Raw genomic sequence first — 18,342 nt, 5'->3', positions numbered from 1 at the left:
AAGCGCGTCGTGCTCCCTCTCCCGTCGTAAATCGTGCGAATGATTTGTCTAATCTTCGAGAGACGATCTCGGAGCGACACACCGCAAGATTGTATTCGCGTTCGCCGGCAACTTTATACCGCATCATCGCCGTCTCTCACATGCTGCCTCTCTCCATATAAGGAGACACCTCGCGATATTCGACACAGCACCGAGTTTGAGCTTCCAATAGCGACGATAACGCCGGTTACTGATAAGGAGACCTTCCTTCCGCGATTTAGGTGACACTAAACATCCCCTTCAACCGCACCTTTCATCAAGGTCTCAGAAAATAGCTTCCGTTCATTTATCGCAACTTCTATTTTGTCGCTCAGACCCTGCCCCAATTTCCCTACGATTGCTGCCGCGATGCATTTTTTCCTTCGCGACGAATACGAGTCGCGAAGCGCGTGCAATATTTTTTAACACTCTTAGAAATTGGCTGAAGTTACAGTCTGTAACGTTACCTCGATCTTTTTTTTATGCAAATACAATTGTTATAATGTAAATCGAGTTAATTTGTTGAAATTCAGGAAAATTCCGCTCTGCGTACTCTTGGATGTGCTAAAAATATCGGAAGACAATCGCAACGGAGTACATTTCTTCATAAGTTTAAGAAACTTGATTGAACAGACAAGCAGAACAAAAGTCATCATAGCACCAAAATGATTATTTAAAAGTCACTTTTCGATCTATTATTTATTTTAATCTCTAATTTTGATGTTTTCATGACTCGTTTTGCTTGGAAGGCAAAATTGCACCAACATAAAATTAAGATAAATACTCGAGTATCTATGTTATGGCTTTTTCAGAAGAAACATTAATGAAACGCTGAGTTTTTTATATAGCCATCATATCGCAACATATTATAAAAGACAAAGATTTTCAGTAGTCGAGCGGTTTCTCCCCGGGTATCGGGCCAGCCGGTTCACCATTGTCAACGGCCATCCGGAGGTGGGGGCGTGACACCGTAACAGGCCTACTTTTGGTGCAATCGTTCGGCGGAAGAGCGGAGTCGCCGCCGCAGGAGGAGTTGGAAGCGCGGCGTGCAACTCGCCGGCGAAAATAGTATCAACCAGGATCGTATCACTCCCAGTGGTCCGCATACGTGGATCACCGTTCTATTATTAGAAAAACAGAGAAAGAGAGGCAGAGAGAGAGAAAGAGAGAGAGTAAGAAGGGTGCAAGAGAAGAAAGGAGAGGCTCTAAAGCGGAGCGGGCACGACGCCCGGAGCCCCGCTGATGTCCAGCCGCGACAACTTGGCGGACCTCAGAGCGGCTCAGGCTGTCGCGGACTCCACATTCCACCGGGATAAGCTCCTCCTGTGCGTGTGCGTGTCTCTCTCTTTCTCTCTCGTCCCCCTGCGGAGGGTGCGGAACCCCGTCTCTCTCTCTCTTTCTCTCTTTCCCTCGCGATATCACCCCGGCTGAGACACCCCCGTGATAACCATCTGCACGCGTGCACATACGTCCACGTACACACGCTCGCGCACGCACACACACGCGCGCGCATTCGTCCACACGCATTGACACCACCCCGAGTGTAAGTTGAACATTTTTCATTACGTACTCGATAATTTCCATTTTCTCTTTCTCTATCTCTTTTTTTTTCTCTGCGGTGCATTTTTTTTTTTTTTTTCTTCTTCTTCTCTGCGGTGCACCTTCTCACCTTCTCTCGTTGGTCCTCGTTAGCCTTCCGCAGAACGTTCGCGATGGACTGTATCTTTCTCGCGCGTGTAACTGTTGTGAACGTGAAAGCGACGTGATAGGATACGATACGAAGTAATTAACTCTAGAGAAATCTCCGGCGGATGTCCTCCTCCGGAGCAGCGTTCGCGCTGCCAGAGAGGTCGCGACTGCTCGCAGCGAAACGGCCCAGCGAACGAGTGTGCTCGGTTAGCGGAGTTACGAGGATCGGTACAGACCACGTGAAATGAAAACATCTTCTTTCTTAATGCTAGAGAATGCTTTTGGAGAACGAAAAGTGTGAGCGATGCTTGTTCCGCGGCTCGCGCGAAAGCTCAGCCAGTGAAAATCTCGTGAACGCGTAGCCGCGTCCGCGCGAACCGCGACTCTATCTGCTCGTCGCTCGCCTTCCGCCTTCCGTCAGTGAAAAAAATTTCCGACCTTCGGTGTGGCGGACGTGCAAGTGAACGATCACGTGGAAAAGTTGATTGATGTAAGATCGCGTGGTGCGCTTATTATTTCGCGCGGTATCTTTTCGGCGTAGATTAATGACTCTCGTAAACTTTCTGATCCGCGAACTTCTCGCGCGAGATCCAAAAAACGATCCTCTCCCCTTCCACCTTCCAGTCTCCCTCCTTTTTCTTTGTATCCTTGCGCGTTCTTTTCTTCCTTTTATTCTCTTTGTGTTACAGTATTTTCTCCCCTTTTTTTTCGGAGTTTCCGTGAGTGAAGAGTCTGTGAAAAATAGAGTGGCTGGAATCTCATAAAATTAAATAGCATAAGTTGTGATATCTCGATGGCTCGTGAAGTAGAAGACGGATGTCGAGGATTAACACCTTTGTAGTGCGACTTGAAATAATAGTAAATTAAAAACAGTGACGAATCGTGATTGCAATAAATGTTAAAATTGGTCGATCGCAGATCGCGTAATATTCCCTTTCGGACATCTCGCGACGAGGTGCGAGGTATTTCGACGATTTCGCGTCCCGATCGCGATCGTCGTCTAGTGTTACGGAGCGCGTCGCCGTCGCCGTCGCCGTCGCCTTTCGACGTTGCCCGTCCGCGGGTAAAAGGAAAGGAGAGCGGAACGAGGGGCACGAGCGCGTTGTACCGCCTAAAATTAGAGCGACGTGGCAGAGAAGGGGACGCGGGCTCCTTATAGAGCTTGTGCGCGACGCGCCGGAGCTTGCGGCCAGGGTTAGCAAACTGGCATTTTCTCTTTCTCGCCTCCAAGTATCGGATTACTTCGGGAACGTCGGGTGCGCGCTGTCCGGCCCCCATTCAGCTTCGGCTTTCCTCCGGATACCCCTTTTTCCACGCAAGGTTCGGCCAGGCGCGCGAGCATTTTTGTACATCCGCGTCCCTCGCATCCCTTCCTTCCTCCCCCCTCCCCTCTCCCTCCTCTCGAGGGATGCTTCCTCGTCCGATCCTTCCGACTTCTTCTTCTTCTTCCACCTGTCTTCGATCTGTAACCGGTGAGGTTTCCAATTTTCCATCCCTCCTCTCTCGATCTTCGCTCGTTTATCTTTCAAATTTATCGCGCCGCTGGCGAGTGATCTGATTGAGATCGTTTACACGGAATTGATCGTGACGTGTCCGTCGCCGCGCGTCGTCGAAGAGCCGATACCGGTTCCGCGTTACACGCACAGTTGAGTTACAAATACGTCACGGAGATTTCGCCTCTTGACGATTTCACTTGGTACCTAGTCCGAATTATGCAATCTCTTCCGCGCGAGAAAATCGGTGTGCCGCAGTTTTTCATCGAACAGTGTGATCTATAATTAGCGATGTTTAACGCGAAAGCGCATCGTTTGTTTAGTTCGCTTTACTATTTAAGTCTTTTTTTCTATCTCTTGCCGTTGACTTGGCAAAATCAACGTCTGGTAACCAACGTCTCGTTTTTGTGTTGCAGCGCTTTAAACAGCCGCCAACATGTCTGACGACGAGGAACAATACTCGTAAGTAGCCCACTGATCGTTACCCTCGAGCCGATACATAAATTGTCATCCATTGCTCGCGCATTCGAACGAGACGTTCTCAATCCCTTATTTTGAAACTGACGCGATTCCAATTTTAGAACGGTACGAATTCCGACGGGCGCGCGAGAAATTCAATTCCGCCGACGACGGAAAGACTACCCACTGCCCCCCTCCCCCCTTTTTTTTCTTCCATTCTTCAGACAGTAGAGTCGCAAATAATTGTTAAAATAAACGACCTGCAAAAAACGCGCGATATCGCCGCTCCCCCAGACGAGTAGTAAGTCCAAGTGCGAGAGAGAGGTGCCGAGATATGCGCCAGTGATTTCCAGAGACTCGAGAAACCGGATACACCCTTGCCGAAGTCGGGGCAACGGCGGCGACGGTGGTAGGCAAGATCCGTGGCACGCTCGTTGATCACGTTTCGTACGAACCGAAAATCCGAGCGAAGCTTAAATACCGCCCACGTAAGGTTGAACAAGCGCCCGTGATCTGTGGCCTCGTCCGTCTATCTGATGTTTCACATTTGTCTAACTTTGCCCATCTCGATGCCCGCCCCTGCGTGCGTCACGTCCCAATAGCACCCACGCACGAGCCCCTTAATAAGCACTCAGAGCGAAACTCGGAATACTTCAGTCAACTCCTAATTGTTACTCGATGAAATTTTTACACGTGCTTGCATAATTCCCTTTTTACTCTACACGCTTTTCCTCTCTTGCATTACCGCTCTAAACTATTTAGAGTAATTTTCCAAAGTGTACAACGTTACACGCCCCGCCCCCCGCCCTCTTTCTCGTATAGTTAGTTTAGTCACCTATTTGTCGTATTGTGAGAAAATTCGCTCTCAGATCGGAGTAAAGAAGAGAATCGAAATTCGATAATCTCGCGAGAGTCTTTAGCAAATGAGAATAAAAGCTTGAATTCAATCACCCGACATTCATCGTTGCAATTGAATTGCAAATTTTTTTTTTTGTTTTGTTACATTTTGTTTAAAGTTTTACGAAAAAGTTAAGTTTGCGTATATTGACGAAAATCAATCTGCGTGAGAGAAAGAAAAAAGTGAGAGCTTTAAGCCTGAGTCTCTAACTTTCGAGAGCAATACTCTCCCCCCGTCTTTCCCGTTTGTTACACATTGAAACGCCCCGATCGCCCACACTGTTTCCACCCTGACTAAATTGGACTTTTTTCCATTTTCTCTTTTACAGCGAGGAGGAGGAAGTCGAGGAAGTGTAAGTGTTCACTTTCGTTAAATGTTTTTCCCATTACCGGTGCCCGGTATCTCTCTAACGTACGAATTGTCTCGTTTTCTCATTTCAGGAAGTAAGTTTCGGAGGCTTGTGTAACGAAGCGCCTGTGTAGCTACTGCGAAGACGCGTCGCGGCGGAAATATTGGTTTTCATTATTAAAGTCGCGAAGAAAGTTTCTCGATAGTTCGCGGAGAGATTGATCGCTCTCATTGAAAGGTCCAAATTAGCTAACATTAGTGATTCGATTTATATTTCTTTTCTTTTTTTTTGTTTTTTTTTTCTTCGAACGAAGATAGGAACGCGTATTTGTGAGGTATAAAGTTTTTCATTCGACACTTTGTCGAGAAAAATTGATATAGATCCGGAGCTGTGTTCTCTCCTCTTCTCTCTTTCTTGGAAACGTCGTCGGTCGCTGCTCCTCTTTCGTAAAACTGAAACGTCAAGTTGGATTAAAGCTAACGAACGCGCAACGAACGCACGAACGGACGAATCGATAGCGAGAAGAGAAGAGCGTATAGAGGCGTAGATGAAGAATAATCGCTTTCTGAAGTCTCTTTTGCGCCGCGCAACACGCCAGATTTCTCTTTCCGATTATGATTTATGAACTCCGTCTTCTTCTTTCTTTTTTTTGTTTATTCACTCCCTGTCTCTCTCTCTGTCTGTGTGTATCTCCACATACAACACACAAAACCAACCAACCAATCAACCAACCAACCAACCAATCAACCAATCAATCAAACCAACCGTCACTCGTCATCGATCGACCGATCGGCTAATCGACCCGCGCGGTACGATACAAAAAATGTCAAAATCGAAGGCAGCCGGAGAAGAAGACCGAGTAAGTTTTGCACACGACAAATATGAACGTCTCTCTCTATCTCTATCTCTCTTTTTTGTTCACGGCCAATAAATGGTGTACGTTCACGCGCTGTCGTCAGTGTCGTTTCATTTTTTTTTTCTCTTCCCCGCTGTCTAATCGCTGTCTTGTCTTGTCTCGGTGTAGTCTTTAATTGTTCGTCCGTTCTCTGTTTTATACTCTCTCTCTTGATTTTGTTTTCATCATCTCACACGCGTTGTGCCGCCGCAGTCGTTTATAATTTTTGCATAGAATTTTTTTATAGCGATACACTTGCTGGCTCTCTCTCTCTCTCTTTCTTTGTCTCTCTTTCTATGTCTATCTATGTTTCTCCTTTTCCTTCCCTTTCTCTTTTCATCCTCTTCTTTTTCTTTCTTTATTTTTTTTCTTCTCTCGTCGAATCGCAACACACGAAAGGGAAGAACATCGCTATAAAACGCTTCTGTCCGAATTTATCGATTTTTATTTGTGCCAATACACAAAAGGGACGTTTTTTCAGTGACGTTCTTCTTTTTCGTATAACATTGTCTCAAAGAGAATTGATGCTGATGTATCCACACATACACACACACGCGCACACACACACACACACACACACACACACACACACACACACACACACACACACACAGACAGACAGACACACACACACACACACACACACACACACACACACACACACGCACGCACGCACGCACGCACGCACACATACCCCTCTCACATGCCTCTTTCTGTTTTTCTATATTTCAACTTTTAGTAAAAATACATTTTGCCGCCGGTGTATTCGCTGTTCTTCTCAACGTCTGTCTTGTGCCGCTGTTCTGCGTCGATGGATTAAACAAAACAGAATATTAAAAAATAAGGAAAAACAAACAGCAATGCTATCGCGCTTTTCTATGTATACAGACGACGTACACGCACACGTGTATGAGAGACCCACCCCCCTCCCCCCTCCCCTCGCACACATGGCGTACAACACGCATCATCGAAATCTATCACAGAAGCATTTCGGTACAGGTGTTGTATTCGAGGTGCAGTTGCAAAAGTACACGCGCACACATACACCTTACCCCGCACTTTATTTCTCCACGCCTTATCTTTTTGTCCTCGTCATGTCTGTCAACAATATCTGTCGCCTAATATCAGCCTCTGTATACCCCCGCATTATGGCAAATGGGCAACGAAACGATTTTTTTTTTTTTTTTTTTTTTGCAAAAGCGCTACGAGATCCCCGTTGAAGAGAAAGTAACGACGAGCCGCTTAATTGTTGAAAGCGCAAGCGATGCATATCGATCACTCGCTCGCAAATAAGTGTCGGGAACGACCAAGCCTTTGCAATAAACGTGCAAATCAATCATCGTCCGCGCGATCGAGCGGTCGGTTCGGATTCATTTTGCACGGAAAAAAAAAGAAAAGAAAAGAAAAGAAAGGAAAGCGCAAGTTGGAGACGAGCGATACCGATTTTGTTATAATTTTCGTGCAGCTTTGTGCAGTCCTACGTAAGCGACCAATCACACGACCTTATTAATGAATCTGTACTTTCTTTTTTTTATAGGGGTAGGGCGTCCCAAAAGTAAGTTGAATAATCGAGGTGTTTACACGTCAATAATATATTTCCCCCCCTGTTCTCTTCGACCGCTGTCTCACATCCCCCTTTCCCGTCCAAAGTCGGTTTTTCCGACGTCAATTAAACTCGGGAGTATCTTTCATTATTTTTTTTTTTTTTTTTAATTTTCTAGAGGCAGAAGGAGAAATGATATTTTTACGCGAGATTCGCGATAAATCGGGCGAAAGACCGGTTGGGATATTTATAGGTTCCGTCTCAAGGAGGAGGCACGTGCGACGCGTGTGTGTCCTGGGGTGTCTCGGTGAGCTTATAAACGCGGCTTGCCGGTCTTCCGCTTGATTTATCGTAAATTACGCGATTAAGCGAACGACGGGGTCGAATCCTCGCGCTCGTGGTTTTCGCAGAACCACCACCGCCGGGAGCGTGGACGAAATTAACGGATCGAAGTTGACGTCGGCGAAACCGGCCGCCAGAGAGCCTCACAGATTATTCGTCACGCGGCAGGAATGAGATCGCAGAGGAGGAGGATTCCGTCGCCCGGCTTCGACGTTTCGCGTTACGGTCGAGTTGCGGGCTGTAGATTTGCCAATTTCTATCTATATCGTCGGGGAGGATCTTGTTTACAGATACCGGACGGATAACGCGATCGTTGGCCTGTGTGTAGCGCGCGACGGTGAATAATAATAGGATATATTTATCGACGCGGCGCGGTGGTAACGTAAATCGCGGGCGTTCGTGAATATTCCATCGCGCGGTTGCATAACGCTAACGCGCGACGACGATACTTGAGCCGTTTGGGAGCCCGCCAGGCGTCTCTCATAAATATATGCACAATAACGTAACACACAGTTTATTCTAAGACCGACGTCTGCTCAAAATGTACCACGCCCCGGCGCCGTGATCTTATTAACGGTCCAACCGTTCGATACATAATGCAGCACACTGCTGCACCGATGCATATTTACGCTCGATCTGCGCCGACTCGCCGATACTTACCAAATCAAATTGTACAACACAAAATGTTTCCACGTCGCGCCTTTTATATTTTACGTAAAAAAAAAAAAAGAAAAATCAAATCGTAGTTTACGCAAGTAACCTGGATGCGCTCTGGATCTCAGTCCTCGATTGGTGACGTCTAATCGCTCGTTGTCGGTGTTCGAGGCCGCCACCCCCCCCCCGCCCCCTCTCCCCAATGTTCCTCTCGTACTTAAAATCTCTTTCGCACCCCCGCGTGTTTTACGTTTTTGTCTCTCTGATTAATAACGAATTAACGAGTTGTACATAATCACGTCTTGTTCGAGTTTACGTCAAAGCGTAATGTGTCACACGTCCTTGTATCTCAAGGCTCGTTATTTTGTCCGATTTCCCCCCCCCCCCCAATATTAATTTATATATATTGACTTTGCGCCATAATTGATCGACTCGCAAGCAATAATTGCAACACCCCAAGCCCGCAGATCCCATGAGCAAGCGGTTCTCACACGTACATCCCCGACATTTTTCACGACGTAAATTATAGAAGATAGATGAAAAAAATTGTAAAATGGCACCCTTGAGAAAGCCCGGGGAAGCCAAAATTCGACAACGATCACGGTACTCTCTTCCTTGTTCTCTCGGAGTCGCGTGTTCGACCTCCAGCTCGAACGTTACGTTAGATCCATTTTTGAAAATTGGACAATTTCATTGTCCCCAGAGCCAGAGCGTTCCCCTGCCTCCGATATATATATATATCTCTCTTCTGATCACTCACAAATCCACGATCACTCACGATCCTTACGACTGAATTATTCAACCTGAATTATTTAAGACAGTCATGGGATTCCTCTCGCTACTCTCATTAATGCCTTCGCTGATGCGGTGCGCACTTTGGTGTCTTCTTTCTATACGCTTGCACATTATTGTCGCCTTACTATTTGCCTCTTCTCTTTTTCTTTTTTCTTTTTCTTTCTCTCTTCTCGCACCTCAGCCACCCTCCTCCCCTCTCGTCCCGCTCTATTTCTGTTTATCCGACCATGCATCTATCTGTCTGTCTGTTCCGCCCATGTGTTGTCTGTGTGTGTATACGTGCGACGAGCGGCATTGAATAATATGCACTACGGGAGAGAATGGATGGAGTTGTAATTAAGTAGTGGAGATATGGACGTGAGAATCGCGTATGGAGTTCTGGGGGATCTCGCGAGATCTTCCAGAGAGCGAGCTCAACCGTCGTGATTTAAAGAGAGTTACTTTTCTTTTCACTCCGGCCTCCTTCAGGGAATCTGGCGAGAATCCCGAGTTTATGAAGGTGAGTGCTGCTGCTCGTAAATAACGTCGTGCGAGTACCCAAAATCCCCCGCGCAACACGGTTCGTGATAAAAAGAGCACTTTTACGGAAAAGCGAAATGTATGTGGGCAACGCGCTCTTCTGTCTATCAATCGCGCTGATGCCGCTGCTGCTGCTGCTGCTGCCGCCGCCGCATGGGCGGAAGGGATATACGTTGGGTTCTAGCACGATCGTTAAGGGAACCGCGATCGAATACGCGTTACGACTAACTCGTCGTTAAAAATTCAGAGGCAAGAACAGAAAAGAAGCGACCTTGACGAACAGCTCAAAGAATACATAGCGGAATGGCGAAAGCAGAGAGCCAAGGAGGAAGAGGAGTTGAAGAGATTAAAGGTACGATCTGTCCTTATTTATATACTCGTTAGTTTCTCGTTTGTATACTCGTTAGTTTCTCCTTGATACTTCATGTCGTTTTAGGAGAAGCAAGCCAAGCGCAAGGTCACCCGCGCGGACGAGGAGAAGAGATTGGCTCAGAAGAAGAAGGAAGAGGAGGAACGTCGCCAACGTGAAATCGGTAAATGCGTTAGTGCCCTTTTCCGCCCTTTTCCACTCCCACTCTCGTTTCTTCCTCTAAACGGAATTTCAATAAAGTTCTTTAAATTTTTTCAGAGGAAAAGAAACAACGTGACATCGAAGAGAAGAGAAGGTAGGTGTTTGCACAGTCTTAATGTCTCGTAATAAATTCGAGAGATTCTAAAAAAGGGGAATATTATTTTGTCTAAAAGGTCCTGTTCTCTTCTAAATAGTTGAATCTTGTTCTGTTCTTTTATCAAAAGTAATTTAAGTAGGCAAAATAAAGAAAATTCTCCGAAATGTCGATAAATGAAGAACGACCAGTTGTCAATTTTGAAATATTTATGTCGCGAATGATAAGATAACTATCAGCAAGAGTATCACATTATTTATGTCACTACTACGAGCGCGCGCGCGCGCGCGCAAAAATGCGATCGTTAATGAATTTACTTATTGATACTACACAGCATTTTTTGCAATCGTTAACGCAATTGTTGACTTGAGTAAATTAACATTCTTGTTATTTGCGAACCATTATTTGCGATGGAAATATTTTATACAGATTATATGATGGCTCTAGAGTTCGTAACGTACTACGCATTGCAGACACGCGTTCCGGATTGTGAATTATTGAATGTGGACTCGTCACGATAAAAATTCACAAAAAAATTTCGTTATATGCCTTTTGCTTTTAATGATGATTATGCGTGAACCGAAAAGAAAAATATAAATTCACAACAGCCGCGATAAGCGACGAATTTCGATATCCATTGGCATGAATCGAGTATCACGGATCTCAAAAATAAAAGCTCATCTATTTTGCGATTTACACAATTCAGATCTTTCACTTTACTTTCATCTGATTAACAATTGACGATTAACAATTTGCAGTTTGTAATCCGGATCCAATCCGTGTCCGCGAGCGTAATCGATCGTTCTTTATTTATCAAAGGATAAATTATTTCAAATTGAAAGAATTGTCAATTGTATACAGTTTACGTTGCTATGCTTTTGTCGGGTGTTTAATTGATACTAAGCTTGTAAATTTATAATAATATGAGACAATTATGAGAAAGCCGAACTATATTCGCCCTTCGGCGACAGCGCCACGTTACAGCCAAGTGCCGCTGGAAGTCAATGCTTTAGACCTTTGAGTGTCGGACTGCAACGTGGTGTCGAATTTTGTACACTAGAACATTTACTACACGTGATCTCGTAACGTTAGTTAATATCGCGCTGCGATTTACGAAAATGGAGCAAAAAGCGAGGGTGAAACTTTGTGTCATAAACTCGAGGAATCTTATCACCTTTAAAATGCTGCCACCCTTAAACTGCTCATGGCAATGAAGAACTGTTTCAAGTGGCATTTATGCTTTTAAAAAGGTCTGAGGAACGATGAAAAAAACTGGACGTCGCGCATTAACAGCACCCCCGAAAATGTTGAGAAAATTCAACAACCTGTTCGTGCTAATCGTCGAATTTCTTCGTCCAGGCCTTTGTTGTCTTAGCGACATTTAGCCTTTTGAAAATGTGAGTGCCGCTCAAAACACTAAGTGCGACCTCTCGTGGCTCTCTTACTATGTAAGCTTCTCGGAACATTTCAAGGGTCTCCCTGTAGCAGTTTCTCTGAATTTATTTTACATTCGCCATTTGCTCCATTTCCGAATAGTCACGCGGCACTAATACAATATTACGAGATCGGGTGTAGCAAGTGTTTCAGTGTACAAAACTCGACACCACGTTTGTAGCCAGACACTCAAAGATCTAATGCAACTGGCAGCGGCATTTGACTCTACGTTGTATTGTTGCTGAAATGTAGATGCAGTCCGATTTTTCTGTTGCCACATGTAGATAAATAAAATTGATCACAGACAGTTATTTAGCTATTTGAAATAGAATAGGATCTATATTTTTATATTTTTTATTTAAAAATTGTGTTTTTTTTTTTTTAAATTGAGGAAATGTCTTATTAGAAAATTTTTTATGTACATGTTTGGACATTGTTCTATATTTAGTCGCTACATTTTAGGCGCTTGGAGGAATCGGAAAAGAAGCGACAGGCTATGATGCAAGCGATGAAAGACCAGAGCAAAGCGAAGGGTCCAAACTTTACCATCACCAAGAAAGATGCTCTTGCGGTGAGTACTTTCTCTCTCTCTCTCTCTCTCTCTCTCTCTCTCTCTTGTCAGTAGCAATTAGGTATTCTCTAACTGGGAATGCTTTTATGTGAATTTAGGGTAATCTTACATCGGCGCAACTCGAGCGTAATAAGACGAAAGAGCAGCTCGAAGAGGAGAAGAAGATCTCCCTTAGCATTCGCATCAAGCCTTTGGAAATCGAAGGTCTGTCCATTGACAAGCTCCGTACTAAGGCTACCGAATTGTGGGAGGCCATAGTTAAACTTGAAACCGAAAAGTACGATTTGGAAGAGCGACAAAAGCGTCAAGATTACGATGTAAGTTTTTACGATTTGTACCATTCTGAGAATATCGAGAATTATTTCGCCTTATCTAAACAACGTGAGAAAAAATTTATCGCATTTCTAATCAAATTTAAATTGTCACTATTTAAAATATTTCTTGTTTGCTACGCAAGATTTAATTATATAAAAATGATTGTGAAAAGTTTTAATGAATAAAAATTGCGTAAGAATAAATTATTCATACGGGTGTATGAATAATAATTTTATACAGGTCTCATGAAAAATGGAAAGAAAGAACAGGAAATATATATTGACCGTTTCCTCTCGGGAAATAAGTTGTACGGACGCGAGTTTAATTATAGTCCGTGTATTGTTTTGTAGCCGTATTGATAAATCGATATTGCCCTTTTATCGTAGCTTAAAGAGCTGAAGGAACGTCAGAAACAACAACTGAGGCACAAAGCCTTGAAGAAGGGTCTCGATCCCGAGGCTTTAACTGGCAAATATCCCGTACGTAACGTCGTATCCGTTTAGAAGGAGGAAGAGACGGGAAGAACTGTCATTAATGTCGAATCGTTTTTTTTTTTCACAGCCGAAAATCCAAGTTGCCTCGAAGTATGAACGTCGCGTCGATACCAGGTCCTACGACGACAAGAAGAAACTTTTCGAAGGCGTAAGTATACTTTCTAACTTCTCCAATACATAAAAATTTTTATACGATAGTCTTCGCCACTCTCAGAATACCAAGTCAAATCGAGAATTCTCTCACTTCGCGACACGATTGCGGGTGAATTTTTTTCACATTCAAACAACACTCTACCATCACCAGATTACCAAGACATTACATATACACGTATGTAAAAATAGAAATTCGTTCTCGTTATAATACAATTGAACCGTCGGACATGGTAGGAATGAATTTGACATCTCACATATAAAGGCGATTAGTGAGCATATTGTCGATTGAATCGCAGGGCTATGACACGCTCTTAGCGGAGATCAGCGAGAAAACGTGGAAACAGAAAACTGAACAATTTATGAAGCGCACCAAAAGTGAGTTCAATCGTGATCTCTGTCACTGTATCTATCATCCTCCCCTTGCTTGCCTTGCCGATTGTATCTCCACAATCTTACGGACGAACGTGTTTCTAATTTATGTACTTGTTCCTTGTTCTCGTTGACTAAACGGTCGAGATGGTACTACCAGCCACGTTGATTCCTGTGTTCGTGTTGTCTCGATGGTGTACATGAAAGCACGATATTTGTGCCCACACACCGTGATAGTGATTTCTCTTTTTTTTTTCCTTTTTTACGTGCACTGCCCAGGAGAGAGATGCGACAGCAGTCCAGCAATCACGAAAATAATTTCACTCTTAATAACTCTGCAAAATTTTCGTCTGCAAAAATTTGTTTACGTCACTCAACGTTTTAAAAGTGTATCGCAAGTTTCTCGGTATTTTTCCCTACGACACAGTCAAGAGGGTGGGTGTTTGATTTATCCTCATTTTCCGCGCGAAATCCGAGAATTCATTCTTCAGAATGTCAGAAGAGCGAGCTTCGAAGATCGTAACCAAGACTGGAAGACGATACGATCGTGAAAATAGATGACCTTTGTGACTTTAATTCTGTCGATCGTGACTGTCAGCCTTAACTTCGCCACGGGGAGATTTGTACGACCCAGAGAAAAAAATAGTAAGGATAGAGAGGGTTCCCAGGCGAAAGGTCCCGATGTGTGAGAGTAACCCCTAGCATGCCATTTTGTCCGTTGATGTTTCAGGGTCTGAACGAACAGCAGAAGGAGATCATGGAGAAGCAGTGGGCCGAACAAAAACAACAGTTCATGGGTCGTCAGAAGAGTACGTATTAAACTTTGCTTTCGAGGCTTCGAGCCGACCCCGAAGCCGGAGCAGCTCGCGAGAGCTTTAAAAGAGGCTTCCGGTGCTGCTCGAGACGTCGAAATACAAGTAGGGAGCGTTTCGATGGGAAAGTTGAAAGTTTCCGGGGAAATTCCATCTTCCTTTAATAATTATGACGATCGACTCGACATTATTACATTTATCTGAAAATCAGCACGAAATTTATTCCTAAGCGATAAGCCAGTCTCGCTTTAATTAATATCTCGAATATCCGTTGAAAGTTCCTCCGCACTGGTTTTTGTTATCATTTAGCATCGTAGAATTCTAATCTGGTACATTTAGCAATTAGTGCATTCCACGTTCCTCTCCTAATTGTGCAAAATTAATCCGTCACTTTCCGTGGATAACAGCGAAGTTACCTAAGTGGTTCGGTGAGCGACCGGGCAAGAAGCCTGGCGATCCCGAGTCACCGGAGGGCGAGGAAGACGTGAAGGCCGCCGTCGACGACGACCTCGAGGAGCCCCAATTCGACGAGGAAGAGGAGGAGGAGGTGAAGGAGGAAGGCGAGGAAGAGGAGGAGGAAGAGGAGGAGGAAGAGGAGGAGGAGGAGGAGGAGGAAGAGGAGGAGGAGGAGGAGGAGGAAGAGGAGGAATAAACTTTCTGATTCGCTTCGGCGCGTAAATGGATGTTAAGGAAAATTTCAAAAAAAAATGATCGTTGCACAGCAGTCTCTCGTTAACACTTTTCGAACAAAGGGATCGAGCGTAGTCCGTAGTGGCCGAGTCGGTAGAAATATGCCTACAACGTCGACAGCGTCTTTCATCATCGACTTCCGGGAAAGCCAGGGGCTCAGTCGGGCTCCTCTCCGAGATTCGAACGGACGACGAATGTTGCTTCCGTAGTAAATATCATTATACTACCGCATTGCGTCACTTGTACGGCCGCTACTGCTACTCTACTATTATCTATTATAAAACTACTACTCCTCTATTGTTACTACTGCTACTACTACTTCTCTACTATTATTACTATTATTATTATTATTATACTGTACAAAACGCAGGCACACGGATTATTAAAATAAAATGATTTATCATATAAAAATTCGTCGTTTTCAGAAAAGCTTATTCTCTCTAAAGGTCCACGCGCGTCAAGTGTTTAACGATCGTTCTGCGACTTCATTCTTAGATTAGTCATTGGAGGAAGAAAAATACATTAAGTACGAGAAAGTAAAGGTAATTTATTTGGAAAAAGGAACAGTGATTTGATTATGCGATATTTTCAAAGTCAAATTACCTTTCCCTGTATCAATCTATCTTCGAGAAGGATATTCGATCCCGAAGCTTTAAAGCGAAAACGTTCTATACGCGTCACGCCATACATGCCTCGCGATAAGTCTTATCGTAAAATTGACGTGTCGTGCCCTTGGCTACGCGGAAGCGCTGCCTCGCCTGCGGTTTTGCTTATCGAGACAAGATACAGGAACATTTCGCCGACCACACGTTACGATACAAAGCATGCACTCGCGTCGCGTGCGGTTTCAACAGAAGGAAATTGCGAGAGCGAGTTAAGTATCCCATTGCAGGCCTACTTAGTCATTTCGCAATAGCAGGTTGATGTTGATAATAGCGGTTACGTAAGACCGCCGCCTTAAGGTTCGATAAGCTCCGGCTTGCTGCCGCTGATGTTGCGCTATTGGTAAGATTAATGATTCTTACCTTTCACAAATCTTGACGAACCGCTCGCGTCCCTCAAATTGAGTGTTAACTCATCTCGAACGAACCTCCAATTTGGTTAACACTCAATTTGAGTGTCATTTCGAACCGTCAACGCCTACTTGGATGTATTCTTTTTACTTTGTAAGGAGTGCGAACGTTAAATTGATTCAGCAGCAATTTTGAACATACATTGTAAATTCTTAACATTCTTAATTTTAAACTCGCAACCTAAAGTTGTCGATCCAAGTCGAGATCTGGCCCATTGCGTCGTATCTTGGGACGATTCGAGGAGTTCGCGTAAGTGCGGAAAATAGCGGCGACGCGAGAAGGAGCCAGAGCGCGGTGCCAGAAAAAAATTAATATCGAAAATAGATTCTTATACGCGGATTATAGCTCGGGATTGCCGCGCGCACGAGCCGCGAGAGCGCAACGAGGAACAGCGGATGTCTCGCGGCGTCGATGCCCGTCGCGATTAGAATTACAAGCGGCTTCGAAAACAATGGCACGTTGGCAGGACGAGGACGACGGCGGGATGAGGCGAGTGACGCGATTAGCGATAGAGCTGATCCGCCCGTTCTAGCCGGTGATTAATTGCTCGCTCGTCCGGCGCTTCCAAGTCCGCTCAAGTAGCGACAGCGGAGGAGCTAAGCGGACTAGAGTCGGGAGATATTCAGTCGTCATGCGACATTAACGATCCGTTACTCGGCGGGAGCTTATTCGGGAAAGAATGTATGAATGACAGAATGCGACGATTTATGGGAGAAACAAAATCAAAGGCAGAGCAAATTGAAAAGAAGACGAGATTTCTCGCGAAATTTCAAAACGACGGGATAGAAATGCTCAAAGTGTACGCTCGATTTCGAATCCAATTAATCCCTAAAAATTCGGTCTTGGTTTGGAATCCGTCGTTCAGTATTCCCTTTGTTCGCGCGGTGCGGCGGTTGAAGCCAGCCAACCAGCCAGCCAACCGGGCGAGCGAGCGAGCGAGCGAGCGAGCAGCCTCGACGGTCGCTCGAGTCCATCGCTAGCAACCGACGTATCGTCATTTCTCTCTGGCCTGACCTCCGTCCTCTTCCTTCGTCTGGTCCCTCTTTCCGTTACACTTGGTCGCGAGCCTCTAGTCGTCTCGGTCACAACTATTTATAATGGCAGTGAATCCTCCACCGTCGCGGTCCTACGTCTCCTCTGGAGAAAACGGATCCTCTCCGAGTACATCGAACGGCCCTCAAATATCGCCGGAAGCGTTCGTCTAGCCGTGGTCTCGTCGAGTTTCACGGTCACCCGATCACCGGTCGACGAGGTATAACGGGACCATCCACCTTCGTTGCGCGCCGCGCGGCGTTGCATCGCGTTGCGCAGCGTTTCGACAAAGTAGTGTTAACTGACACGAGAGAGAGAGTCATCGCGCGTCGGCGTCGGCGTAGGTGCTAAGTATGAGTAAGTGCCGTCGGAAGTTTTTCTTTCCGGACGAAGAACGGTCGGTCGGGAACCCGTTAAGTCGTCCGAACCGATCTCGATAACGTGGACAATCGCGAACGGGACGGGACGGGACAGTCTCGTTCCGCTCGAACGTGCTTCGCGTTTTCCCGCGCGTCTCGCCGAGATACGTTGACTCTGTCGTAAGGAATTATCGTCAAGTATTATCACCACACACACACTCTCGTTCGCGTTTGCAGTGCACCTGTGGCCTTGCGACGTTCATTCAAAGAGATCCCCGATTAGCCGCGATAACCGATCGGTCGAACCAGTCGCGGATGTATGCATGTATCAGTGGACAAGTGGACATCTAGATGGACTCGATATCGCGCTCGCTCCGGATTACCAATGTACAGACTGCGTTTCGTCATCGTATCGCGATTACTCCGGATTACTCTCGCGAATGACATTTTACGTCAACGAAGCTGAGCCGTCGCCGAGTGCGACACTCGAGTCGCGTTGCGACTTGCGAGTCAAGTGCCGGCTCGAAATGAAGTGAGAGCGATCAAGAGCGATCGGGGCGCACGTGCGCGTTCACCTGACGATCGCGGATAATTGCCGGTCGGGTCATCCGTCACGTCGCGACGTCGTGCGACTATGCAAGTGTTCGTAACCGACGGACGCGTCTTCGCGAGAACGTACCGCTCGTTGTGACGTTGATCGCGGGTCGGTGGATGCGAGCGA

At 45.5% G+C, this 18,342-nt stretch overlaps 2 protein-coding genes across 10 annotated transcripts in view; one reads left to right on the top strand and one right to left on the bottom strand.

Annotated features, from left to right (window-relative positions):
* The window catches only part of LOC105193551 (zinc finger protein 708), a 46,361-nt gene that overhangs the window by 22,097 nt on the left and 5,922 nt on the right, over positions 1-18,342 (bottom strand). The gene's annotated exons all lie outside the window — the stretch shown is intronic.
* LOC105193598 (troponin T, skeletal muscle) lies at positions 1,237-15,557 on the top strand. Of its 9 annotated transcripts, XM_026135727.2 has the most exons (15): positions 1,271-1,561; positions 3,617-3,662; positions 4,886-4,913; positions 5,745-5,765; positions 7,339-7,356; positions 9,604-9,634; positions 9,902-10,006; positions 10,091-10,187; positions 10,283-10,319; positions 12,216-12,324; positions 12,423-12,641; positions 13,026-13,118; positions 13,201-13,281; positions 14,386-14,464; positions 14,875-15,546. In XM_026135727.2, the coding sequence occupies exons 6-15, from the start codon at positions 9,629-9,631 to the stop codon at positions 15,117-15,119; spliced, it is 1,071 nt and encodes a 356-aa protein (XP_025991512.1). In that variant the 5' UTR covers positions 1,271-1,561; positions 3,617-3,662; positions 4,886-4,913; positions 5,745-5,765; positions 7,339-7,356; positions 9,604-9,628; the 3' UTR covers positions 15,120-15,546. The 9 variants fall into 9 exon arrangements, with proteins under 9 accessions (XP_025991511.1, XP_025991504.1, XP_025991512.1 ...); XM_026135733.2 differs by lacking the exon at positions 7,339-7,356; XM_026135726.2 differs by lacking the exons at positions 4,886-4,913; positions 5,745-5,765; positions 14,386-14,464 and adding an exon at positions 13,583-13,661 and having other exon boundaries at positions 1,237-1,561.

The sequence above is a fragment of the Solenopsis invicta genome, chromosome 7, assembly GCF_016802725.1.
Source record: "Solenopsis invicta isolate M01_SB chromosome 7, UNIL_Sinv_3.0, whole genome shotgun sequence".
Classification (NCBI taxonomy): Eukaryota; Metazoa; Arthropoda; class Insecta; order Hymenoptera; family Formicidae; genus Solenopsis; species Solenopsis invicta.
Note: the sequence above shows the minus strand (reverse complement) of the source record. Positions and strands in the feature narration are given on the sequence as shown.